Raw genomic sequence first — 27763 nt, forward strand, 5'->3', positions numbered from 1 at the left:
TCAGCAGTGGATCTCATAGGCAATCTGAGAGTCCATGAATAGGCCTGTGTGATTAAGAAACATCCCTTCAGCCTCTGATGTGATCACAGGCTCGGCCTCCCCTCCCTCTCCTGCCATTCTCCTCATGGTCCGTATATCGCCCTCTTGCTGTTGTTGCTGCTGTTTGTTGGGAGCCAGAGTAGGACTCATCTGGGTGGGCCCTGAGGAGAGGGTGTGGCTAGACGTGTCAGATGGAGCGGGGCAACCCAGGTTAGTAGTAGAGACAGCTGTGGGTGGAGCAGGAGGCAGCACTGGCTTGGCCCTGTTGAGGACATACATCTCATGGCCACGTTCGTCACGGTACTCCTCCAGCTGGGCAAAGGTGGTGGGGCCGTCAGAGTAGTCATTCACATACAGAATGCTTTCCTCCTGTAGGTTAAAAATCACGTTCATCACTACTGACGTACACCAATATGAATAACATATGAAAAATAATTGCAAAATTTGAGGTTTTAATATTTTACAACTGTACCGAATGGCACACATTTTCAGAGGGGGTCAGACATTAGAAAAAATTGATCCTGCCAGGTAAGAAGGTGCTAATCCATGAAGAGTTTTGTAAGTTATCAGTTTATGTAATACAACTCCAATTCCAAAAAGGCTGGGATGCATTTTTATGCAGTGTTCCTGAGCCCATGTTGTTTTACAAGCAAGGATGGGGTGAGACTCACCACTTTGTCAAACATTGTATCAAGGATATATGTATGAGCCTTTCGAAAATGCTGCTTTCATACCCAATCATGATACTATTACGTGTTACCAATTAACTTGTTTACCTGTTTACCAAACTTTCCCAGTCTTGTGCTGCCCCTACCCAACCTGTTTGAAATGTGTTGCATCCAATTCAGAATAAGCATATGTTAACAAAAATCAGCAACGCTGATGAGGTAAAACATTGAATATATTGTTTATATTGTTTTCAAATCACTATTTATCAAAAAGGATTATCACGTTATCACATTCTGTTTTATTTATGTTTTACACAGCATCTCAACTTTTTTGGAATTGGGGTTGTATGTACTATATGTTCATAAAGTAACTTATTTCACTATGCATACATCCATACATGTCAACATTCTTGTACGCAGTACACGCAGTACTGTACTTGCCTGTGTATAATAAGTATATATTTATTTTTACTTACTTTATTTATGCTAGCTTTCTAATCCTTATTTAAGTTGTATGTGTATGTGTATCGTGTAAGTACAATGAGAGCTAAAAAAACATATAGTTTTCTTTCCATTTTACATGCTCCCACACATTATCTATGAGGTTGGCTCTGGTTTGCTGATGATATTCAGCTTTATGTATTTGTCCATCCATCCAAATTTTCAAATTTGGACAAAATGAGCTCATTGCTTGGATGTCTAATAATTTACTGCAGTTAAATACAATAAAAGAAAAAAAATTGTTAGTACTTCTAAGCCCATACACAATTTGGCTCCACCTGTCATGTTTTTTCCAAGCCAGAACCAAAAATGCTGCACACAGACACTGAGACAGTGAGGTTTTAAATGGACAATGTTTTCAATTAAGCAATTTTCCAATCTTGAAATGTGTAATAGACGATTCAGATGATCCAACAGTTGTCTTGAGCAGAGAACGGGCAGGTGGGCAAAGAATCCAGTGTTAGTACTCACAACCGAAGAATTCACACAAAAATCCAAAGCAAGGCTGGGTATCAACCTGAGGCAGGTGAGAAACAAGAGAATTAGCAATGCGGGCGAGCAACTTTGCAAACAAGCTTCTAGAATTTAGAGTCGACTGTTCCCACTCTTTGCAACAGACGATTTGAATACTGGGTTGGGGGTTTAAATACAGGAGAGAAGGTGGGTGTGCTCAGATGAGATGGAGGTGTGGACAGGTACAGCCAATGCAGTACATGGGCCTTTGTGACACAACCGCACACTGACAGACACAGTAAACACACGTAGCCAAACCTAACACCACCATGTGTAAGGGCTTAAAAGTCCTAACAAAATTGCTTCCCAGGTCTTCAATGCTAGGGCTCCTGGTTGTGCCTCACTCAAGGACTTGTGGGTCCATGCATGTAATAATGTGTCAGAAAACAATTGCTCGTTATGTATGTCAAATTCTGTGTTGTTCCTAAAATATATTGACCCTAAGCAGTTTCTCTTAGTTATCAGGTTTGACATTAAAAGAGTTTTTGTTGCTAACTTTAAAAATGTGCTATTTACTCTTATACAGACAAACAGACACACACCTTCTCAGCTCCATCAGCTTCCTTGTCTCGTTGATAATGTCGGCTGTAGATCATGGCAACCAGCAGGAGCGCAGTCAGAGCCAGTAGGGAGATGCCCACAGCGATGGCAGTCTGAGTGGCAGCTCCCAGAGCACTGAAGGCCATGCTGCCCACAGCATACAGGGGCTCCCGGCTCACATCTGAGCCCAAAGCAGGACCATGGCTCCTTAGCCGGGGCCAGGCAGGGGAGTATGGTGAGGACACCTGGGACCACGATGCCCAGATGGAGGAGGAAGAGGAGGAGGAGGAGGAAGTGGATGAATTGATGGCAAGCTGAAAGGTCACCCTGGCCACACCCCCTGCATTCCAAGCTTCACATTCATAGAAACCCGCATGAGCCACAGTCACGTTACTGAGAAACAGCATTCCACTGCCAGTGTCAGGGTCAAAGCGCTCGCCTTCAGTCTTCTGCAGACTGACTCTGCCTTCCTCTGAAGGCTCCTCTGGTCTGCTTGCTGTACCTCCTCCAGTGCCTAGCTCCTGAACCAGGCCTCTGGGGGAAAGCACCACTTTACCCTGGGATGCCTTCCTCCAGGTCACCTGCAAAGATAATCAGTGTTTCATGATCAGTGGTCTTGTTAAGAGGGTTATCATCATACAAAAAAATAAAAATCTGACTCATGTAAACAACTGCTATCAACATGAATTGAACAGTCCACCATGGTTTTACTGTTACATATCTACTTATCTTTTGTTCATTAAAATAAAGAAAACTGAAATATTTTTTCAAAGCTCAAGGTTAACTTGTTCTGCCCCTCATTCAGAAGTAAAAACAGTGCATCTGTTATAATGCAGTGAAATGGGATCTATTTTGTTGTTTTATTTTTTCTTTTTTGCCAATAAATGTCACTCTCACCATTATTGTGGCATTAATTGCGTTTCTGGTTATATGTGTGAACATGATTGATTGATTGATTGATTGATTCCTTTATTTTGAACATGTAAAAAAACAAGGAAAGACAGAGCAAACAGACAAAAGTAATAATAATAAAAAGGAAAAGAAAGAGAAAAAAAATCACCTTCTTCAGTGCATGCTGATATCAGATTACATGAGCGAAAGGGAGTAGGAAGAAGTGTAAACTTATTAAACCCTACCCCTAAAGTACTATTACAGTTTACATGTATAATAACAGTTTCACCTAGTGGCCAAGGGTCGTAAGTAGCAGCTAAATAACTCCAGGCGCTACACTGAATTCAGCACAGGACGTATAAACTTGTCGAGCCATTGCTCGCATCATTTGTTGTTTGGAAGCCTTGGCAAATCATAATCTGTAAGTCTATGTGGATCAATGAAGTGTTATATTGTGTTTGGCATTATTTTGGGATTTACAGTGTCGTATTTTCTATGTATTGGTGCTTTATTAAAGCGAGTTAACATTGTTAGCCATCAGCTGACAGTAGCATAAGAGTGTGCTGTACAAGTGATGCGTGATGTTTATCACAGTTATGAGTTACGTACGCAAGAGCACTTATGTTTGTTTTTTTTTGTTCTGTATGTTACAGTTTCACAAATTTAGAAATGGTCTTCAGTAAACACAAAGACGACAACAACGTGTCCTTTTATTGCTGGAACCATTTAGATGTTTAGCTCGCTGTCTAGGTTCGTAGTTACACTAACCGAGGGCAGAAGATAACTGAAATTAAAAACAGAATATCAAAGAGGAACTGAACCAATGGGCCCATGCCCAGAGCTCCAAAGGTTGGTACAACATAACTTAATGTGCTCCAATGCATGTATTGTGTAGGTATGTATGTATGTAGTTAAAGGTTTGTATATAGTTAATATGAGGCCAGTGACAAAGAATGAATTTAAATCTGAAACTGACAATTTACTGAAAGCTGCAATTCAATCAAACTGGATCACAAAAAAGGAGCATGCCTACCTGACTACCCAGCACCCAGTCACCCCCATTACTTATAGCATTCCCCAAAATCCACAAACATCACACAGAACCCCATCTCAGGCCAGTCAGGAAGAGGCTCTGTCATTGAACCATTATCAAAGTATGTTGATTTGTTTTTTAATGATTTCCCCTCCCATCTTGGAGAGACAAAGGATGTACTTAAATGTAAGTGATTATTAGGGACACGGGGCAACGTCCCGAGTCACTTATTACTATCCCGCGCGTTTCTTCTTCTTCTTCTTATTAGGGACACGGGGCACTTATTACTTATTACTATCCCGCGCGTTTCTTATTATTAGGGACACGGGGCAACGTCCCGAGTCACTGGCTCCTACAGCTATTTCATAGCTGCAGGAGCCAGTGACTCGGGGCGTAGCCCCGAGTCACTTATTACTATCCCGCGCGTTTCTTCTTATTAGGGACACGGGGCACGCTCCGAGGCACTGGCTCCTACAGCTATGAAATAGCTGCAGGAGCCAGTGACTCGGGGCGTAGCCCCGAGTCACTTATTACTATCCCGCGCGTTTCTTCTTATTAGGGACACGGGGCACGCTCCGAGGCACTGGCTCCTGCAGCTCTGCTGCAGGAGCCAGTGACTCGGGGCATAGCCCCGAGTCACTTATTACACTTATTACTTATTACTATCCCGGGCATAGCCCCGAGTCACTTATTACTATCCCGCGCGTTTCTTCTTCTTATTAGGGACACGGGGCAACGTCCCGAGTCACTGGCTCCTACAGCTATGAAATAGCTGCAGGAGCCAGTGACTCGGGGCGTAGCCCCGAGTCACTTATTACTATCCCGCGCGTTTCTTCTTCTTCTTCTTCTTATTAGGGACACGGGGCAACGTCCCGAGTCACTGGCTCCTACAGCTATTTCATAGCTGCAGGAGCCAGTGACTCGGGGCGTAGCCCCGAGTCACTTATTACTATCCCGCGCGTTTCTTCTTCTTCTTCTTCTTCTTCTTCTTATTATTTTTCATCTTCCTCCAAGTTTTCGTCCTCAAACTCGCCCCGCAGCTTTGAGAAAACCCTCGCAAATTATATATCAAAACGTGCGTATTGTTCGGGATCGGTGTGCTATTACTTTTCTCAAATTTATCGCAGTTTTTCGCGTCGTAAGACGCGAAAAACTGCGATAAATTTCCCATAAGAAATGAATGGGACGGGCGAAAAAAACAAGATTGAAATTGGAGTTTTTCAAACATCTGTAGCTCAGGCATACATTCACCGAGAGACTTCATTTCAACTTTAAAATGTAGACCCAAGTCTGGTCTATTGGTGTGTTCATCCACATTTTGATTGGTCCTATAGTTTTTGATCAGTCACTGTTCAATGACAGTGATCGTTTGGCGGGAAATTTTGAGATTATAATGGGTGTGTATTGCGCGGAATGTTCGTGCTAGAGTGCGTGCTAGAGTGGCACAGAGTCTAAAAACGATCTGAAAATCTTCTCTTTTTCTCGTCGCTACGGCCACAAATTACACTCTACACGCATAATTTTGGGATCTTTTGTAGACAAACTTGTCCTCTTTCGTGTGATGTCCTCGAAAAAGCCGAGAGACTTACTGAATTTAAATAGTGAGACGTTTTGTGCAGCCAGCGCCCTCCTGTTCTCCCATTAAGTCCCATGTTAAAATTCAGAGCTGTTTTGTGAGCAAAGCAGAAATGCCTCCTGTCTTTAGATCGCCATAAAACGAAAAGTTGTTGTGTCAGGAATAAAACGAGGAGATGGTCGGACTCAGGAAGTTCTCGGGAGTCCGATGATCTATAGTACACTCTGATACGAGGTACGGTTCTCTCACCAGAGGATTTAGTTCAGGAGGTTCGCCGAACCCAAATCTCACTGCATACAATACAAACTCCTGTTCTCTGAGTCGCAGAGTCTTTTTAAGTCGACCATTTTGTCATTTTTCTAAAGAATATCTGGACATAAAACACACGTACATCTGGCCCAGACTTGTCCGCATCTCACAGTGTAATCGTTTTTTTGATAGCAGCTACGGTTTTGACACAATCGCAAGTTGTTCGGAAGAAACCGACAGCGAAAAAGCCGCTTTTCAGTTAACAGGTGTAACTGTCATTTACACACACACCGGTCAATAACCCACGCACACACATCTGCAGGACAACCAGCCTGAGAATGATTATCTTAACAAGCTCAGTCAAAACAAGGGCATTGTTTGAAAACAATCTCCGTCCAACAAACAGTTAAACTCAGCTTCACCAAGCGCTTTGCCAAAAAGGTTGAGACAGTAGTCACACAAACGCACACACAAGCAGGGCTAACCAACAGCTAAAAAGTGATTAAAAACAAGCACGTCAAAACTGAACAGGAACAGGTAAAAAGTGGGAGAGGTAGAGAGGTAATTATCAGCAGGTGGGGCAGAAGTTACACACGCACACAAACAAACACACACACACACACACATTCAGACACACATATACCAGACACATCTCCATGTAGGAGCTGGTTGGGCTGCTTGTGTAGTTCAAGCAGACACACACACACAAACAGACGAAGACACACACATACGCAGTCACACACAATGACAGATACATAAACACACACACACAGACAAATGCATAATGAAAACCCCATCCCCCCGCCCCCTTGTTAACGCCGTTAGCTCTATTAGCTCTGTTAGCACAGTTAGCTCTGTTAGCGTTAGAGCTGTTAGCTGTATTCGCGCTGTTAGCTCCGTTAGTGTTAGCTCTGTTAGCTCCGTTAGCATTAGCTCCATTCATGTTTATTGATTCAGTTCATTAATTCATGTTAACAGAGACATGAAGCAGAGGAGAGAAGCAGACACAGACAGCTGAGGTGATCAACAGAGACAGACAAGGAGAAAGCCACAGAAACACAGCTGGGACCAGTTCATTAATCAGGGACTGACCACCTCTGATATCTGCTGTTTTCTCAAATTGCAGCCTTTTTCAATTGTCCGCTGCTTCGCCATAGTTTCTCCTAGAGACTTCATTCAAACTTTAAAACGTAGATAATTTTGTCGGCTCAAAATGACCCTCGGCACATTTTGATATCTCTTACGGTTTTCGAGCTATGACCATCGAAGGCCGACGTAAGACGCAAACAACTGCGATAAATTTCCCATAAGAAATGAATGGGGAAATTTCCTCAAATTTCAGCCTTTTTCAATTGTCCGCTGCTCGGCCATACTTTGTCCTAGAGACTTCATTCAAACTTTAAAACGTAGATAATTTTGTCGGCTCGAACGCACCCCGTGTCCCTTTCAAAATTTCCCAGGGGGAATTTTCTAGTTATTATTATTATTTTTCATCATCCTCCAAATTTTTGTCCCTAAACTCGCCCCGCAGCTTTGAGAAAACCCTCGCAAATTATATATCAAAACGTGCGGTTTGTTCGGGATCGGTGTGCTATTACTTTTCTCAAATTTATCGCAGTTTTTCGCGTCGTAAGACGCGAAAAACTGCGATAAATTTCCCATAAGAAATGAATGGGGACGTCCTCAAATTTCAGCCTTTTTCAATTGTCCGCTGCTCTGCCATACTTTCTCCTAGAGACGTCATTCAAACTTTAAAACGTAGATAATTTTGTCGGCTCCAAATGACCCTTGGCACATTTTGATAAATCTTACGGTTTTCGAGCTATGACCATCGAAGGCCGACGTAAGACGCGAACAACTGCGATAAATTTCCCATAAGAAATGAATGGGGAAATTTCCTCAAATTTCAGCCTTTTTCAATTGTCCGCAGCTCGGCCATACTTTGTCCTAGAGACTTCATTCAAAGTTTAAAACGTAGATAAATTTGTCAGCTCAAAATTAATACCGGCACATTTTTTGATATCTCTTACGGTTTTCGAGCTACGACCATCTGAAGACCATCAAGTTTCTCACAAAAATGCTCAGAATTTCTCCCCCTAGAGTGGATAAATTCAAAAGTTAGAGTGAGACAGCCGGTGAGAAATCGCCTGAAATGTGTTTCTAAAATTGCCGTAAAATACAAACGGTGAATAGGAGACACATAATTTTGGGATCTTTTGTAGACAAACTTGTCCTCTTTCGTGTGATGTCCTCGAAAAAGCCGAGAGACTTACTGAATTTAAATAGTGAGGCTTTTTGTGCAGCCAGCTCCCCCCTGCTCTCCCATTAAGTCCCATGTTAAAATTCAGAGCTGTTTTGTGAGAAAAGCATAAATGCCTCCTGTCTTTACATCGCCATAAAACGAAAAGTTGTTGTCTCAGGAATAAAACGAGATGATATTCGGACTCAGGAAGTTCTCGGGAGTCCGATGATCTATAGTACACTCTGATACGAGGTACGGTTCTCTCACCAGAGGATTTAGTTCAGGAGGTTCGCCGAACCCAAATCTCACTGCATACAATACAAACTCCTGTTCTCTGAGTCGCAGAGTCTTTTTAAGTCGACCATTTTGTCATTTTTCTAAAGAATATCTGGACATAAAACACACGTACATCTGGCCCAGACTTGTCCGCATCTCACAATGTAATCGGTTTTTTGATAGCAGCTACGGTTTTGACACAATCGCAAGTTGTTCGGAAGAAACCGACAGCGAAAAAGACGCTTTTCAAGGGAAGAGTTTAACAGTTGCAACTGTCATTTACACACACACCGGTCAATAACCCACGCACACACATCTGCAGGACAACAAGCCTGAGAATGATTATCTTAACGAGCTCAGTCAAAACAAGGGCATTGTTTGAAAACAATCTCTGTCCAACAAACAGTTAAACTCAGCTTCAGAAAGCACTTTGCCAAAGAGTTTCAGACAGTAGTCACACAAATGCACACACAAAAAGGGCTAACCAACAGCTAAAAAGTGATTAAAAACAAGCACGTCAAAACTGAACAGGAACAGGTAAACAGTGGGAGAGGTGCAGAGGTAATTATCAGCAGGTGGGGCAGAAGTTACACACGCACACACGCACACACACACACACACATTCAGACACACATATACCAGACACATCTCCATGTAGGAGCTGGTTGGGCTGCTTGTGTAGTTCAAGCAGACACACACACACAAACAGACGAAGACACACACATACGCAGTCACACACAATGACAGATACACAAACACACACACACACAGACAAATGCATAATGAAAACCCCATCCCCCCGCCCCCTTGTTAACGCCGTTAGCTCTATTAGCTCTGTTAGCACAGTTAGCTCTGTTAGCGTTAGCACCGTTAGCTCTATTCGCACCGTTAGCTGTTCGCTCCGTTAGTGTTAGCTCTGTTAGCTCCGTTAGCATTAGCTCCATTCATGTTTATTGATTCAGTTCATTAATTCATGTTAACAGAGACATGAAGCAGAGGAGAGAAGCAGACACAGACAGCTGAGGTGATCAACAGAGACAGACAAGGAGAAAGCCACAGAAACACAGCTGAGAGCAATTCATTAATCAGGGACTGACTACCTCTGATATCTGCCGTTTTCTCAAATTGCAGCCTTTTTCAATTGTCCGCTGCTTCGCCATAGTTTCTCCTAGAGACTTCATTCAAACTTTAAAACGTAGATAATTTTGTCGGCTCCAAATGACCCTCGGCACATTTTGATATCTCTTACGGTTTTCGAGCTATGACCATCGAAGGCCGACGTAAGACGCAAACAACTGCGATAAATTTCCCATAAGAAATGAATGGGGAAATTTCCTCAAATTTCAGCCTTTTTCAATTGTCCGCTGCTCGGCCATACTTTGTCCTAGAGACTTCATTCAAACTTTAAAACGTAGATAATTTTGTCGGCTCGAACGCACCCCGTGTCCCTTTCAAAATTTCCCAGGGGGAATTTTCTAGTTTGACTTACTGTGCTTTTAATCAGAATAGAATTCTGGGTTCCCTGGATGTGAAGAATTTATATGGTTGTGTTCCCTGTGAAGATGCTCTGCTCATTGTGTTGTTTCTCTCTTGGATAGGTAACAAAGTCCTTATCGCAGTCCCATTAGAACTGTGGCACTTTGTTTTGACTATACATACACAAATATGAATCCAACTGTTACACAGTAAAACAGAGTGAATTTTAGTGCAAATTAACTCCTGTCTTAAAAGAAAAAACATCCTGGAGGAATTTTAAAGCTTTAGATCAAACCACAGCACTGAAACTGTTCTCAGCCCGGCCACCAGGCGCTCAGTCAGGCATAGCCAGAAGGAGCTACATGGGCCCACCGTCAAGTATGCCCATCACCCACACGAGGGATCAGAAGGGGCCGATGCGGTGGGATTTGGGTGGCAGTCGTGGCCTAATCCCTGGACTCGGAATCTGGCAATGGGGACATGGAATGTCGCCGCACCTAGTGCAGATGGTCAAGCGGTACTGGCTAGAGATAGTCGGGCTCACCTCCAGCGACAGTGTTACCTGGAGGGGCATGATTGGGAGGAACGGCCTCCCCCATCTGAACCCGAGCAGTGTTCTGTTATTGGACTTCTGTGCTAGTCACAGTTTGTCCATAACGAACAACATGTTCAAGCATAAGAGTATCCATCAGTGCACGTGACACCAGGACACTCTAGGCCGGAGGTCAATGATCGACTTTGTGGTCGTGTCATCTGACCTTTGGCCGTATGTCTTGGACACTCGGGTGAAGAGAGGGGCTGAGCAGTCAACTGATCACCACCTGGTGGCGAGTTGGATCCGCTGGTGGAGGAGAAAGTTGGATAGACTTGGCAGGCCCAAACGGGTAGTGAGTGAGCAGCCATCTGCTTTGGGTGGGTGAGAGAGAGAGAGAGAGAGAGAGAGATAGATAGAGAGGTTCGGGGTTTGACAGAAAGTATTACTAAGTCCAAAATGTTACTGTGGGATTCGGCCAGTGCTGGAAGGAGAAGACGTGGACTCAAAAATCTTCACCTGGTGCTTGTTTCATTGCTGTCACCAACCAAATGCTGTTGGGGCTCACGAGGTAGAGTCGTCGTCCCCCTATCAGAAGGTAGGTGGTTCAATCCCGGCAGTCTAAAAAACTCTTCAAATTAGGCCACTGACTATAGGACTCTATGCCATCACAAAGAGCCTATACCGTGGCTTTATACTGGAAGCCCCTCTTGTGGGACAAACCACCATTAATTCAAATCAACCACCACATGCAATATTTACAAATAAAATCTATCCTGACACAGAAATATAATGATTGCATACCTATTTAAGGCCCAAAAAGGACATGTCACTAGGAAAACCATGGCAAAAAAATCTGGACTGGCTTACATATGGTGCATTCTGGATTCCCCCTCTATAAATGAACTTTGGACTCTCCCACTTCTGGTTTGACAGTCAGACCAGAGAACACTGCGTGAAGGTGACAACAGATTAATGAAAACAAACAAACACTTGTTTTAATCATTTAAAAAAAAAAAAGGCAAGATTATTATGATAAGTGACCTTGGAGCTTAACTGTGTGTTTCCTGATGGTATTTCTCACTCACTGCTTGTGAGTATTGTTGATCTGCATAACACAGCAAGCTGAAACGATTTATTTGTTAACTATTGATAGCTTACCATGCTGACGTGATTGCCTCGAGTCTGATATGAATATATGTTGTGACTGACACTCATTCAGTGTCTCTCGTAACAGGCAAAAGTCTTCTTTCAGGACCTCAGAGCCAGTTTTCCCTCGCAGAATGTTAAAAGATGCAATATGAATGATCATCTTCCTGTCACTTGGATGTGTAGAGAGGATAACTGGCAACAGTTCTTTTAATTCTGTGAAAGATGTTTCATTACTGTTCAGTCTTTGTCATTACTCCCAATCAGAATGGCATTGGATTTTTCAGATGTGGGATTACCAGTATTAATTCTGGCTCTCGGTTTATCAGATGGGGAGATGGCAATGTTTCTCCTGACCCTGCCCTCAACATAGTTAGTATTATCACAACTTCTGTACTTCAGAGTCAGTGAAACCTGTTTTGCAAAAGTTCAGGTGGTCAAGTGAGTTTTGGTGCCGTCTTATTTAATTTCTTGCTGGATTAGCCTTTGCAATAGACGAAGTTGGCCCAAGTCCTAGCCGGAGTGGATGCTTTTACTTTTTCACCGGTGTTTGTGCCAATAAGATGGATCATCACAGGGCAGGCTGGTTTGGGAGCCTCTCCAGCTAATCCAGTGGCGTTAGGACTCATCCAGGGCAACGCATCAGCCACATTTGAGCAAAATGCTCCACAGCTGAATTAATCCTGTGCATAAAAGTCACATTCGCATGTATTTGATGCAGAATTGTTGCAATCCTTCCTTTCAAATTCTATAAGTCCGTCACTCACACTCCATGCCATGTTGCTTCTGTCCTGATGCCAGGTTTTGTCACAGACAAAACTCTTAGCTCTTTCATCCCTCTGATGCAGCTCCTGAAAATAATTAATGAGCATTTATTTAAAATGTATTTTATTTTGGTTTGTTCGTTTTGAAACAAACAACGCACGCGCTCACAGATGACAGCTTACGATCCTGCGTAAAGATGCAGGTGATGGCACACAGCGCTGAGGGGCAGACCCTGTCCGCTGAGGTTCAGGAGCAGAAATCACATTAGTTCAGTGAAGTAGTCATTTTATTATTCAGGTTGACAGCTGACTGCTAGTAAAAGGATGATGGCACGCAGAGAGTGGAATGCCCTTTACACATTTACCGCTGTTACTTCGGCCACGCCCCCTGACTACGATAGCCATAATTAACCAATATTGATCCATATAAAAGGCGCATCAGATTATAAGGCGCACTGTCAGTTTTTGAGAAAATTAAAGGCTTTTAGGTGCGCCTTATAGTGTGGAAAATACGGTAAGTGTCTGTGTTTTACACATATTCGGGATCCACTTTCTGATCCAGTTTTCTTTCAGAAAAAAAGGGTATCAGCAAAAGAATGCAAGCAAAGCAGAGAGCAAGCAGCAAAAGTGTTTGCTCTGTCAGAGAGCAGGAAGTAAGCTTAACTAAGATGTGTATCTGAAAGTGCTGTAGCTAAATTGACAGAAGTGAATCCACTGGCATTTAATTCAATGTCTCAATATAATAGAGGACTCCTAAGCTAGCAAAAGTCCCCCCCAAATTGGCCATCTTGTTGATAGTGCGCAGACTTACTGCACACGACACTCGACTGTATTTCCCTTCTAAAAAAGATGATAACAAAGCAAAGAAGATTAGCTCCGTGGTATACCCACCCCCCCAACTTGAAAGGAAATGGCATGGCATGGAAGAATTTTATTTAGCCTGGCCCTCCGCAATGCCATGGCAGTAGGGTGACCAGATCCCAATTTACCACATGTGGGACAGGGACTACATCTGAGTGGGACAATATGGGACACCAAGATGTCGTGGTTGTCTTCAATAATTAATTTTTTAAAATCTACCGGTATTCTGCTCAAGTATTTGATATTTTATTTTAATGCAACTTTCCCAGGTTCATGTAAGATAACAACAAAACCTTAGCTCAACCCCAAACACCACAACATTAAAGTGTTTGTTCTGAACAATAATAAATCACATTTTCAAGTACAAGATGTAGGCTACTGAAGAAGGCTCCATTTGCCTATAGGCTCAACAAATCAAATCCAACAATCTGAAAAAAAAAATGCTGTAAGGAGTTCACCTCACTCATGCAGTTCAGAATAACAGACTAATTAGACCTACACCAAATGCATTTTAAATTATGTATTAACCTGTTATTTACTGTGCAATGCCACCCTGTGGTGATAAAGGTGCCACAAGGTAAAAGATTTGGCCCTACATAAAACAATAGATAAATAAATAAAATCTGACATATACATATATAGACGCTCCGCTCGTTAGTTCAGCTGCTGTCACCTTATCTGTGTTGGAGTCTTGTTTGGGCTTCAGCAGGAACGTATTCATGGAGTGGGAACTGTTCTTTTGAGCCACACGTTTTTTGTGAGTCTCGGACTGTTGGCGTCGTCTCACGTCATATTCACCTCCATGTGAAACGGAAAACTTGCTCTGACAAACATCACAAAAAACTTTGGTGCAGTCACCCTGCACTGCATTTACCCAGGAGGAATAAATGGTTTCCCACTCTTTGTTGTAGCGGCATTTCCTTTTTTTAGGAGTTCTGCCTTCATCTTTTTCCTCCATGTCTCCTGCTGCATGCCGAAGCGATGCTGTTGCACCGGGCGCGCGCACCTGCGTCTAGCTTGATTGACAGATCATCCCAGAGCCCACTCCGCCCCCTGATGACAGCTCTCCCGTCTCCCAACCACATACACACAGCTGTTTGATAAGCGCCAGATTATAGCCTACGGTGAGAATGCATTTCAAAAAATCAAGTGCCACTGTCAATAAATGCGGGACAATATCTCAATTTGCGGGACGTGTGAAAAGTATTTAAAATGCGGGACTGTCCCGCACAAAGCGGGACATCTGGTCACCCTACATGGCAGACAGTTTCTCTTCAGCCTACCTATTTCTTTTCGGCACTGTAGGCAGGCTGAGAAAGAGTCTAACTCTGAACTACACTCTTGGGCCACTTTATTAGGTACACCTGTCCAACTGCTCGTTAAAATTTCTAATCAGCCAATCACATGGCAGCAACTCAATGCATTTAGGCATATAGACATGGTTAAGACGATCTGCTGCAGTTCAAACCGAGCATCAGAATGGGGAAGAAAGGTGATTTAAGTGACTTTGAACGTAGCATGGTTGTTGGTGCCAGACGGGCTGGTCTGAGTATTTCAGAAACTGGTGGGATTTTCACGCACAACCATCTCTAGGGTTTACAAAGAATGGTCCAATATATATATATATATATATATATATATATATATGTATATATAACTTATACTCACAATAGAGTGATACCATTCTTGGTTTTGGGGGTTGGCCTCACTCAGGGGATAAATACTTGAACCTAACACCATTGCATTGGACTAGAGCTGTCCTATCTAGTCTGGTGGGCATGAACTGATGAAGCCTGCTCGGATGAGAGGCGAAACGTCTTCTAAGACAAACTGACGAGGTCCAGTTGCGAACGATTGAATGCCATACAACCTCTGTACATTTAGGAGTCTAGTCTTGACCTGCTTTATATGGAAACTGTCATGAGAAAACGTTTGTTGTGGTTTGGCACTCAATAAATTGAATTGAACTGATTTGAATATAATTTAGTGTACCTATGGTAAGCATTTAGAAGGTGTTTATGATGTTCATTTAGAGTTGATGTTTAACTTTTTCTGTATATCTATTACAAATCTATTGGCTGTAGTTTGTCACTGTTTTAAAGTTTTGATTGGCCTCTTGATTGTTTTTTCCTCACAATAATGGCCCTCGCCTTAATTATTATCTAATCACCATCAGATGTGTTACTAGGGTGTGCCTACATAACATACATTTTCTATCATACATCAGCATCTTAACACATTTGAAGGCTACCGTTTTATAACAGTTACTGTACTGTACATGTATGTGTATATATGTTAAAATCTATGTGGCTTCCAAGCATTAACAAGCAGAAAGTTTCCTTTTAATATTTATCTGAATTTGGAGGGAACACAGCTCATATATAAAATTGTAGAAGGCTTTTTATTTTTGAAATTCAATTGCAAAATTTCACAGACCAATTTCAGACTGAAAGCACTACACCTCAGACAGGTGCACTACGCAGTTATTACATTTGCAGATCCTTCAATTAGTCAACAAAACATATTTACTCTAAATTTAATTCTTGTAATTATTTCTATGTTAGATATTTTATGTCATCATGAATCAACATCAAATAATTTTCAGGCACTGAATAAAATGTAGGCCTACAATATGGTCCCAATTTCTCTTCAAGCAGTTTTATTTATTATACTGTGAAATATAATTCAGCAGGTCCTGCTCATCGTTGTGACGAGCTTCACACCATTGATGTTTCCCAGGTTGTTGCTGCCGGCAACATGTATGTTTAGGTTAATCATGTATGGAAGTGTGGAAATGAAGTGGGCTGTTAAGTCTCCATTAAATGTAACCCAGCAGTAGCACATATGAAGGCAAAAGTGGTCCCAAAGATTGATGTTTGAAGATTGAAGATAACTTTAGGAGGGAGTGGTGAGTCTCAACTCAACTATAAAACCTTCTTGGCCATACCCATATAATCTGTCACTTAGATTATATTGATTCTGATCTATTTAGTATTTCATCTCAGGCAGAGAGGTTGCACTCTGTTGTGGATGATTAATGTATTGTTTAGATGCTGAGTTGTGTGTAATTCATGCCTACCTGTGGCCGAGGGTAACCAGAGGCATGGCAGGACACCCTGAGGCTCTCTCCCAGGCGCACAGCTAGCCTCCTGGGCTCCAGCTGCACCAGAGGAGGGATACACACCAGGCTATTGAGAGGGATCTCCACAAGGCTCAGGTGGGAGAGGCGCGGTGGCTCGGTGCAGACCAGCCGGCGTTCCGCAGAGCTGAGCAGTCGCTGGCCCTCCTCATCAATCCAACTCCTTAGCCAGTGGAGAGCACAGTCACAGCGCCATGGGTTGTCTACAGCAGAGCAGAGTGTAGGAGGTTAGGTTGGAACCGTTCGATGCTGAACCAGTCAAGGTCATAGCCATTGGTGGTTTTAGGAAAAATACATTTCAGTGCACTGAACGACGATGTTTTGTGATGTGTAAATACGGTATACATATATTAGATATATAAGGAATGTGAATATTATAAATGGCTTGGACTGAACTCTGGAAGATACGGCACTGACTTGACTAAACGTAACCATAGAAAGACAGGGAAATGCATTGACTTAGGAACAAATTATACCAAGAAGAATGTGAAATAAACTAATTTCATAAAATATTTTTTTTCTGTTTGACAACCAGTGTTCAGTCAAGAGTGCTCTGCCTGCCTGGTTCAGTTTTAAGAAAAGTAAAAAGACAAACATGACAATCAGTTGCCTCCAACCAAGTTTTCCCAAGGACCATCCATAATATTTTTAAATTAACATGTACTGTATGTCACTAATCCAGTCTCACCTGTGATGCGCAGCACCTGCAGGCTAACCAGAGGTCGCAGGGATGCAGGGCCAAGGGTGTGAAGATTATTCCTGCTCAGGTCCAGTAGAGCCAGGGAAGTCAAACCAACTAGTGCCTGGTCTGCTAACATCTCTATACTGTTATGCTGCAGGTGGAGCTCCTGCAGACGCTGCAGAGATGTAGAGGAAATGGTACATATCATCTATGAAGCTTCATATAGGAATGAAAAAAAGTGCTGTGCTGAACAGGAAATTGATAATAAATCTTAGCTCTGTATTGAGTTTATTGTTACAATTTGTAAAAGTGAAATGAAATTGACATCATACATATGTTTTTAACATGCCTTACCTGTAAGCCACGGAAGGTGTAGTCCAGTAGGCGTGTGATGTCATTTCCCGCTAGGTAAAGAATGCGGAGATGTTCAAGTCCCTGAAACATATCAGCTGTCACCAGGTGAATCCTGTTCCCATTCAGAGCCAGCTCCAACAACTGACCCTGGTTCTGGAAAGAGCCAGGCTCCACTGCTGAGATGGTGTTGTTCTAGAAGAGGAGTAACATTACAAGATGACCAAACCAAAATATTTGCTGCTGTTTATGGCTCAGGACCTGTAGCGTTTACTGCCAACACTGCTTTTACATTACATAAAAATCAGCACCTTTACTTCTTTGGTGCAGTTTCTTCTGTTTTGAACATTTCCTGCTGGAATTGAAATCTGACTTGTTTCCATCTTGATTAGAATTTGTTTTTCACCCACAGCAAAATATGGAAAGGGACTCATTTGTCTGTTTGTGCATCTAAACATGCTGTAGATACCTGTGATTTTGATTTCTACTTAAAGGCAACTCTGGATGAGAGAGAGCAACAAAGAGCGGATGGAACCTGAAAACTTCGACTTCATACATTGTGCAAGATGCAACAGGAAGGGTGGGGGAGGTGCTAACATCTATGCTGATCATTTAAGCTTTAAAATCTCTTTTGGAATTTTCTCATTTTTTGAATATGTTGCTGCTGTTTGTCAATCCCTCTCTATCCCCTACACAGCTTGTTCATAATTTCAATTGAATGTGATTTTGTTTGTCATTGTCATCTCAGGGGACACCAACAAATGGCGGAACACCAAGCTGCTCATTCACCTCAAAACCTTCGAAAATGCTTTAAGTGCTATAGCAAAGAAATCAACCTTTCTACTAAATCCTACATTTCTCAGATGACAACTAAAACAATTTCCAACTTCTTCGCTTCTGACAAACTGCTAAACCCAACAGGACATCCTGCTGAGCTTCTCTTGCTAGTCAAATGTTGTGAATTTGCCACATTCTTTCAAGACAAAGTCTCTGAGATTTCAAAAAACAATTTCACGTACCATCATTATACCACTGTGGGCACAATGCATAATTTTTCAACTGCTATCTCTAATGCTCTAGAAGAGGTAATACAGAATTTAAGACACAGGATGACCAAAACTCTGCAGTTAAACAACAACAACACTGATATCCTTGTGGTAGACGCCAAACCAACATTGCTGTCTCAGTGAACAGGTTTGAATTTTTGGTGCTATCTTGGATTCAGAACTCAACTTGACAAGCCACATTACAGGTATAACTAGGACAGCATTTTACTGCCTAAAAATATTTAGTTAAATCCACCTTGGCTTAGTCAAATGCTAAAAAACTGCTTCATACATTCATCTCCTCTAGGATAAAATACTCCAGCACCTTTCTCATGGGACTTCCCAAAAAGATTATTAACTGGGAAAGAAAGAGATGTCGGACATATTACTCCTATGCTTAGATCCCATCACTGGCTTCTGAAAAAATATAATTCATAACATTGCTCACTGTCTACAAATCACTTAATGATTTTACCCCTAAATCCATCTCTGACCTGCTCACTGCTTGCAAACCCTCCACAAGCCTCATCAGACACTGGTCACCTAACTACACCCATGATCAGAAGTAAATCTGTTGATGGTACATTCAGTTACAATGGGTCCACTCTCTTGAACAAACTGCCTGATGATACAAGATGTTCAACAACTGTGCCATGTTTTAAAAGCAAGCCTGTTCTCTCAGGCCTATGGCTAACCAGTGCCTCCATTCCTCTGTCTGTCTGTCTGTCTCTCTCTCTTTCTTTGGGTATGTGTGTGTGTTATGTTTATGATAATGGGTGGGCATGGGATGAACAATTTTTATTAAATTCTTTCTTTCATATGTGTTAGGACCTTACCATGTGGATGAACAGAGAGAGGCCCACATGCAAAGACTAAATACTGATAAAGAACAATGAAATAGTGCCAAAATCCCATTAAACCTTGCTAATCTCATCAGAGTGCAATATTTGGTTTTAAATTCAAATCCTAGTTTTCCATTTGACAAGACCCACCGAGACACAGTGGAGTACCCCTGACAAGGGCATGATGTGACCAAGGATATAAGAATCAACAAGCGCTGCACTACCTTGCCTTTCCACTGCCACATCAAGTTGCTGTAGGAGGTGTATCATTCCTGATCAAATGTTTGTATTTTAAGTAGCCTTGGCAACAGTCCTTAAACTCGCTGGACCAGTCTTGAACCTTGCGTGACATAGCCACTGACACGGTCACGTTTGCCATCTTGCCTTCTCTCTCTCCCTTCTCCCTCCTCCCCTCACATAACTACACACATACACAAACACAGGCATTCACATACATTTACACGCTTGCTTGCTACCTTTATGTTTATTATTGTAGTTGTTATTGTTATAGCTGCTTGGTAGTAGTTGTAGTTGGACAACAGATGTTTATTAATTGAAGGATTATTGATTGTTGATCAGCATTGATGAGGGTAAAATAAATGCTATTGAACATTTAAAGAGCAATTTTCTGTAATTATTTGTGCATATTTGTTGTGGTATCAGCTCCTTTAGCAACAGACTGCTGCATCCACTCTGCAAGAAGGAACACTACCACAGGTCCCTTCAAACCAACAGCTGTTCAGCTCCAGCATTTCTTAATGCAGCACTGGATCCATATTCAGACTGTTTTTTGCACTGATGTGTGATTTATCATGCACAAATTACCTTGTGCAATATTACTTTTATTTCCACTCTCATTGTACACTACCTACAATACTGGTATTCTACTGTGACATATATATATATATATATATATATATATATATATATATATATATATATATATATATATTAGAGCTGCACAATTAATCGAAATTTAATCAAAATCGCGATTTTGGCCGCCACGATTATACAAAGCCAAAATCGCGATTTTTTTCCTTTTTTGTCATTTTCTGTATTATTTTATAAGTGGGCGCTCTTCTGACTGCAGCATAAAGAAAAACAGTATATTTGTCCACCAGCCACCAGGGGGCGGCCGTAGTCATAGAGCACGCCGCATCGCATTAGTAGCCACCAACAAGCAAGCTAAACTCAGCTCCTCTCCGCCTAGCGCGGTGCTATCATACCAGTCAAATTCAAGTGGTGAGAGCGAGAGGGATTGGTAGAGTGACCATTGTAGAGCCGATTTCTGAATCAGTGAAAATAAAGATGAGTTCTGGTGAAAATGACTGAACAGACAGTGGGAACAGAAGTTGATCAATCTTCCGGAGGTGAGGAGTCTGAGCTCGTTCCTCGAAAGGGCTACACATCTGTTGTATGGAGCTATTTCGGATTCAGAAAAGGTGATGTCGAACAAAAGCAGGTGTTGTGTAAAGACTGTGGGCGAATTGTGTCCGCTCCGCAGGGGAACACAACTAATCTGTATAACCACTTAAAGAAGAATCATTTGGGAAAATACGACGAGTGTATGAAAAGAAAAGTCCCCAAACCCCCGCATATCCGTCCCAAACACCCAGCGCAGACAACCATAAATGCTACACTTAATCTTGCAACACCATATGCATCAACATCAAGAAGACACCAAGAAATAACACAAGCAGTTGCCATTTATATAGCCAAAGCCATGGCTCCCATTAACACAGTTAACAACGAGGCATTCAAAGAGATGATCAAAACGCTGGACAAAAGATACGAGATGCCATCCAGAAACTACTTCTCAAAGGTGGCATTGCCAGCGCTGTATAAACAATGCCGGGAGGAAATCCGAAAAGAAATAGCAGATCTCCCGTTCTATGCGACCACGACCGATCTATGGTCAAGTAGGACCATGGAGCCGTACATGTTTTGTGGCCTTAAACTACATTCACTCTGCACTGGATAATTGATTATTGTTTTTTACAGAAGTGCAATAAAAAAATAAAAAATAATTAAAAAAAAACTTTTGCATAATCGTGATTATAATCGAAATCGTGATTTTGATCCAAATAATCGTGATTATCATTTTTTCCATAATCGTGCAGCCCTAATATATATATATATATATATATATGTGTGTGTGTGTGTGTGTGTGTGTGTGTGTGTATATATATATATATATATATATATATTACTGTGCAATAGCAGGAGGCAGACACCCTCTCCACATTTAAGAGCAGGCTCAAAACTTTCCTCTTTGATAAAGCTCACAGTTAGGGTTGGCTCAGGCTTGCCCTGGACCAGCCCCTAGCTATGCTGCCATAGGATTAGGCTGCAGAGGGACTTTCAAGGACACGCAAACCTCTGTTCTTCTCTCCTTCTCCATCTGTATGTGTTCCTGTCCTATCAAGGCATGTTACTGACTTGGCTTCTTCCCCGGAGTCTTTGTGCTTTCTCGTCTCGCAGGTTCGAATGGAGAGCGGCTAAACCTGGACTATTGAGTTCACCTGCCGGACATCCACTGCAACCTTTATTGTTATTAGCTATGCTACCATTATTATTAGATCATTAGTGCCGTACTATGTTCATATACTATCTTCTATTAATATGTTAATACATTACATACATGAATATATCACATAGGCATATACCATGCCATATGTACTTTGTATACCTATAAATCTATTACAGCTGTCAAAACTGTGATTTCTGTCCAACCCCGAACCTCTCTCTATATCTCTATCTGTCTCTCTCTCTGTCTCTCTCTCTCACCCAACAGGTCGAAGCTGTTGGGTGAGCCTGGTTCTGCTCGAGGTTTTTGCCTCCTCAAAGGAAGTTTTCCCTCACCACTGTCACCAAGTGTTTGCTCATGAGGGAATTGTTGGGTCTCTGTAGATAAAGAGTTTGGTCTGTACCTGCTCGAGATGTAAAGTGTCCTGAGACAACTTTGGTTGTGATTTGGGGCTATATAAATAAAATTGAATTGAACTGAATTACAAACTGCATTTAAACTGAATTTTTTCAGCAATATATTTTTTATTTACCGTATTTTCCGCACTATAAGGCGCACCTAAAAGCCTCTAATTTTCTCAAAAACTGACAGTGCGCCTTATAATCCGATGCGCCTTTTATATGGATCAATATTGGTTAATTATGGCTATCGTAGTCAGGGGGCGTGGCCGAAGTAACAGCGGTATTCCACTCTCTGCGTGCCGTCATCCTTTTACTGGCGCGTGCAGTCAGCTGTCAACCTGAATAATAAAATGACTATTTCACTGAACAATGAAAAAATATGAATATGTGCTAAATAATAGGCAATTAAAATATTAATCGTGGTTAATGTGATTTCTGCTCCTGAGCCTGCACATCAGCGCTGTGCGCCGTCACCTGCATCTTTACGCAGGATAAGCTGTCATCTGTGAGCGTGCGCGGTGTTTGTTTCAAAACGAACAAACTAAAATAAAATACATTTTAAATAAATGCTCATTAATTATTTTCAAGAGCCGCATCAGAGGGATGAAAGAGCAGCCGGAGCCGCGGGTTGCCGACCCCTGATCTAGTGGATGCATAACGCAACCCCACGGTACTTTCTATGCGCCTTATGATGCGGTGCGCCCTATATATGAAAAACGTTTTAAAATAGGCCATTCATTGAAGGTGCACGTTATAATCCGGTGCGCCTTATAGTGCGGAAAATACGGTAGTTTTTTGGGGGTTTTTTTTGCAATTTTTCTTATACTTCTTAGTGGCAATATACATTTTTTATATATTTATTCTTTTATATAGTCCTGTAAATGTACATATATATAGTGAGCTTTTTTTTTGTATTTTGTATTGTCTCTTTCTCTCTAGTACCTGCTGCCTGTAATACCCGGATTTCCCCTGCTGGGGATTAATAAAGTCTATCTTATCTTATCTCAGGGTGATGCCCCGTTATTATGAATTCTTACAAATAATTTTGTCTGACGAAGTAGTTTTGGTGCCTAAACCTAAGCAAACTTCAACTATTTCACAACATTAACAAGGACAAAGATCCTAAAAGATGACAATCCACCTTTGTAACTGTCGCTCGTACTCTCCAAATATGATTTATCTTGTTTTGGGAGTCATTTGCAATCAACCTATTCAGTCATTTAGGTGTTACAGAGGACTATTGCATATATGAAAAAGAAGTTGTATAAAGCATTGAGTGTCACCAGAGGGACCTTGTCACTTGAGTCAGAGCTAGCTTGACAGGAAAAAAAATGTGGCGGTGTAGAGTTAGAAAAAAATGAGCTTACCAGACCACTGTTGTCCACTCCTGATCCGTTCTTCAAGTTAATACCTTACCTTATTTGTAAATTCCATATGTTAAAACTGCTTGATATTCTTTTGTTTGGTGCCAGGAGGTTTGTTTTATGGATTTCACCGTGGTAACAAAGTATACTGGAAGCTATCCCTTTGGAAGCTGTCCATTGGCCCTTCCTCTCTAATTACATTACATATATGAGTACACATATTTCACAGAGTGGGCTGTGTTAAGTGGCATAATGTAAGAAAAACTTGTCTTAGTGTCTGGTAATCTATATATGTATTCAAAGTCAAAACATGTTTTTGTAATACTACAACTTCATTCTCATAAACTTCAACAAAACCTCTGTATACAGGAAGCTTATCCACCTGTAACACATACAAATGCATACATGATAAAACTGGTGATGTAGAACAGTTGTCCCCAACCTTTCATCACTGCGGACCAGTCAACGCTTGACAATTTTAGCGCGGCCCAGGTAAATATAATAAACGTAAATCCACTGTGTACTAGTATGCAGCTTTATTAGCAGCTTCCTCGTAACATTGCAACAACATTGTCTTTTAATCCAGGGTGCTTGGTCTCCAGTGGCGAAGCAGTTTTGAAGGCTTCGTTGCCTCATTAGAGAGCCGGTCGCCGCATATTATGGAGAGGGGGCTCGGTGTGTGGGAATCACCTGTCGCAACAAATCCATATTTCAAGCAAGACTCCTGGTGTTGTCTTTTTGAGCGCTCAAGTGACCGAGATGTAACCGAGAGAATCCGGTCATTTTTCAAAATAAAAAATCGTTCAGACTCAGATAATAAATAAAATGGAAAAAAATTAATTATTTCTTTTGCGGCCCCGTACCAATTGATTCAAGGACCGGTACCGGTCAGCGGTCCGGGACCACTGGATGTAGAAGGTCCAAATTTTAGAACATTTTTATAGTGCTAGAGTTGTAAAACTCAAAGCGTTTACAACACAAGCATACACCCATGGCAGCTAGACCATTTGCTTTTACAAGCATTAATACACTCACACACCAATGCACAGGGGTTCAGTATCTTGCCCAAGGATACTTTGATAAGCAGACTGGCAAGTCAGGGATCAAACCGCCAACCTTGTGAGAAGTGGACAACCTGCTCTACCTCCTGAGCTACCTCACAGTCGCAAGTTGATGTATCAGTAACAAAAGAACAAATCCATGGTTCCAATTCAGAGTCAGTTCTTTATACCCAATCCTGAAGGTTTTATGTCTGTATGTGTGTGTTTATTACCTGCAGGTACAAGTAGTGCAAGTGCTTCAGCAGAGTGAGGTCCTGTCGACGGATCTGACCAATCACATTGTCCTGGAGAAAGATGGTCTGGGTGGAGAGAAGGCACGATTAAGCGGGACAAAGAGAGAGTTTTAGTCCATGTTGTTGTGTGAAACGCCTCAAAGACATTGTGTTAACAACACTCACTCACTCAATAACTGCACCAACTTCAAGCATTTCAGTGGCACTCACAAACATATGTGGGCCCTAAGACAATAATTGCTGCTGGCATTGTGATAGATATCATTGAGCAGTAAAGTGTGACCTGAGAATATGCTGCAAAACTTGTAATAATTGACACCCCCTCGCCCTACATGAGATGCGCTCACCTCAAGGTTAGCAAAGTGGTATTCAGGAACAGAGGCCAAACTCTGGAGACACAAGCAATACTGGACAAAGGTTCAGAGTGCACCTTGCTTCTCTGCTGTGCCACACACTGTATGCATTCCAAAAACACATCTTAGACCACACAGCCTGGTGATGCAGGCAGGGAGACACAGGCAACTATCTGCAGCCCTAGGCACTGACAAACTGTCATCCTATCCTGTAGGTCCACAGCTGTTGGAGCTGATAAGACCACTAGCTGTATTTATAAGAATGATGAAGAAATTACAATAGTTGCAATACATTCTACATTTTTAACATGGCAAACTGCATTGAGTCATACCTGTCTGTGGTGTGCCTCAGAACCATTGATTAGAAAGGTATTAATCACTGCACAGTCAAAAGTGCCTACAATGAAGCAGCGATCCATCCCGTGCCTGGAGCTGTGTACTGCTTTGACAAGAGTTCAGGTAGCATAGTTTCTCAACACTGAGCTCATGCTCTCAATCCAGCAGGTTGTGTTATGGAGTGACTCTACCACTGTACTCACCTGGCTGAAGTCAGACTTATGTGTTCATAGGCACCAGAATGGTAGAGATTTAAAACCTGGACATTCTGGTGACACCCGGTATTATGTGGAGTCCCTGCAGATGACATCGTGTGGGAGTAGCTATTCTCTGATAATGGATAACTACTGATAGCCATTGATGCTGCAGGCCACCCTTCCTGCTTCCTTCCTGTTCCCCTCAGTGGCCAGAGACCCCCTAGCTTCAGACAACTTCAGTTCACAGCAAGGAACTAAGAAAGCCAGCCTTCTGTAGATTTACCTCTGGAACATAGGCAACTCCTACACCTGATGCCCACTCTGCTCATATGATAACTGCTGCTGTCCACTGCTTATACGAGGCAGCCAAAGATCTAGTCACAGGAAAACCATAAGGCCTAAACCTCCCTCCTTCAGCAAGTGCTGCTAGACTGCTTACCCACACCTTGTCCAGGACACAACAAACCACAGAGCCCCAAGATCCCACAATGTAGCGTCTGTACAAGCCAGCCTTCTTCTCTACAGGCATAGACTGCTTTAGGCCATATTCCATACAAATAGGGCAAAAAAGTAAGAAACTCTAGGCATATTATTCAAATGCATGACCATCCAGGCTGTGCATACAATATCCTCTCTAGTCTCGACACAGACACCTTGCTCATGGCTTTGAGATGGTTCATAGAGAGGCAAGCCATTCAAACTTGATATCAGATCAGGGGACCAATATTTACGGAGGTGACTGGAAACTGCAAGAGATGTTCAAGGAGACCTTCAAGGTCAGCTCACACCCCAGCAAATCCACTGGAGATTTAACCTGCCAAATGCTTCCCATTTAGGTTGCTGTTGGATGTAAGAAATCCACTCAATAAAGCAAGCCTTGCAGGTCCCTCTTAGAGGCCAAAAGAGGTGACAAAAGAGGTGCTGAAGACACTCAAAGCCAAAGGAATCCTCAATTTCAAGCCTGTAGGTTACACATCATTAGACATTGCCAATCATTTCTTTATTACCCCAAACCCGTTGGTAATTGGCCTGATGCATCCCTCCCACAAGTGGTGTACCCTGGCATCATAAAACTTCATTATGTTCTACCTTCCCAGTCTGCAGGCCCGACAATAAAGGCACATGGACGAGCCAGACCTACACATTGGCAAGGCTGCTATTTATATTTATTTTTGCTCTTCTGCATTATGTTAAATTTATACAGAACTACTGATTCACCAGCCAGCTGGCAGAAGGAATGTGGTTGTGGTGGTGGACATGAAGGAATTGGAGCTGAATACATCTTCCGAGCCATCACCTGCAGTGGGTCTCTATCAATTAAATTCCTCATGTAAATAGCAGGACTGCTGCAACTTCTTTGCATGATGAGAGTTTCAAAGAACTATGACTTACAATGAACTGTATGTCACTGGGGCTAATTCCTGTATCAGTCAAGATTTATGTGACATCTGTAGTGCATGTCCTCTTTCAGTACAATGAACTTACCTGTGTGGATGGAGGAACGTATTTGGGAATGTCTCTCAGGCCGGTGGAGCCACACTCCACAGTAAGGCTGTAGCAGCGACAGCTTACAGGACAGGAAGGAGACGCTCGACTTGGAGCGTGGAGGGACACAAGGAGCACGGAGAGAAGAAGCACCAGCAACACGGCCATCACACCAACAGACAGGACTGAGGATAAAGAACAACAGTGAACGAAAAGGTCAATCATGAACAACACTCTGCTTTAACAACTGAGCTCAGCATTTTGATTGCCATGCACATGTTGGAAAACAGTGCAGCACATTATAACACGAGAGCTGCTCAGTATTTGAAAGACCATCTTGTAGAACACACTATAGCTAGTATTGCTGACTTGTGCTTGCTGAAAGTTAACATCAACATGGGTGTCTGTTCCTTTAGTTTCTGTGGTGATGAGGAGT

General features: G+C 42.2%; 1 protein-coding gene across 1 annotated transcript; it reads right to left on the reverse strand.

Moving 5' to 3' along the window:
• LOC121605904 (leucine-rich repeat-containing protein 24-like) lies at nucleotides 1-27522 on the reverse strand. Its single transcript, XM_041936019.1, has 7 exons — nucleotides 27328-27522; nucleotides 24936-25022; nucleotides 17486-17677; nucleotides 17138-17306; nucleotides 16390-16652; nucleotides 2264-2842; nucleotides 1-408 (listed from the first exon to the last, which is right to left on the reverse strand). Exons 1-7 carry the CDS (start codon nucleotides 27493-27495, stop codon nucleotides 1-3), a joined length of 1866 nt encoding a protein of 621 aa, XP_041791953.1. The 5' UTR covers nucleotides 27496-27522.
• Between the last annotated feature and the right edge of the window lie 241 nt (nucleotides 27523-27763).

The sequence above is a fragment of the Chelmon rostratus genome, chromosome 4 (genome assembly GCF_017976325.1).
Source record: "Chelmon rostratus isolate fCheRos1 chromosome 4, fCheRos1.pri, whole genome shotgun sequence".
Classification (NCBI taxonomy): Eukaryota; Metazoa; Chordata; class Actinopteri; order Chaetodontiformes; family Chaetodontidae; genus Chelmon; species Chelmon rostratus.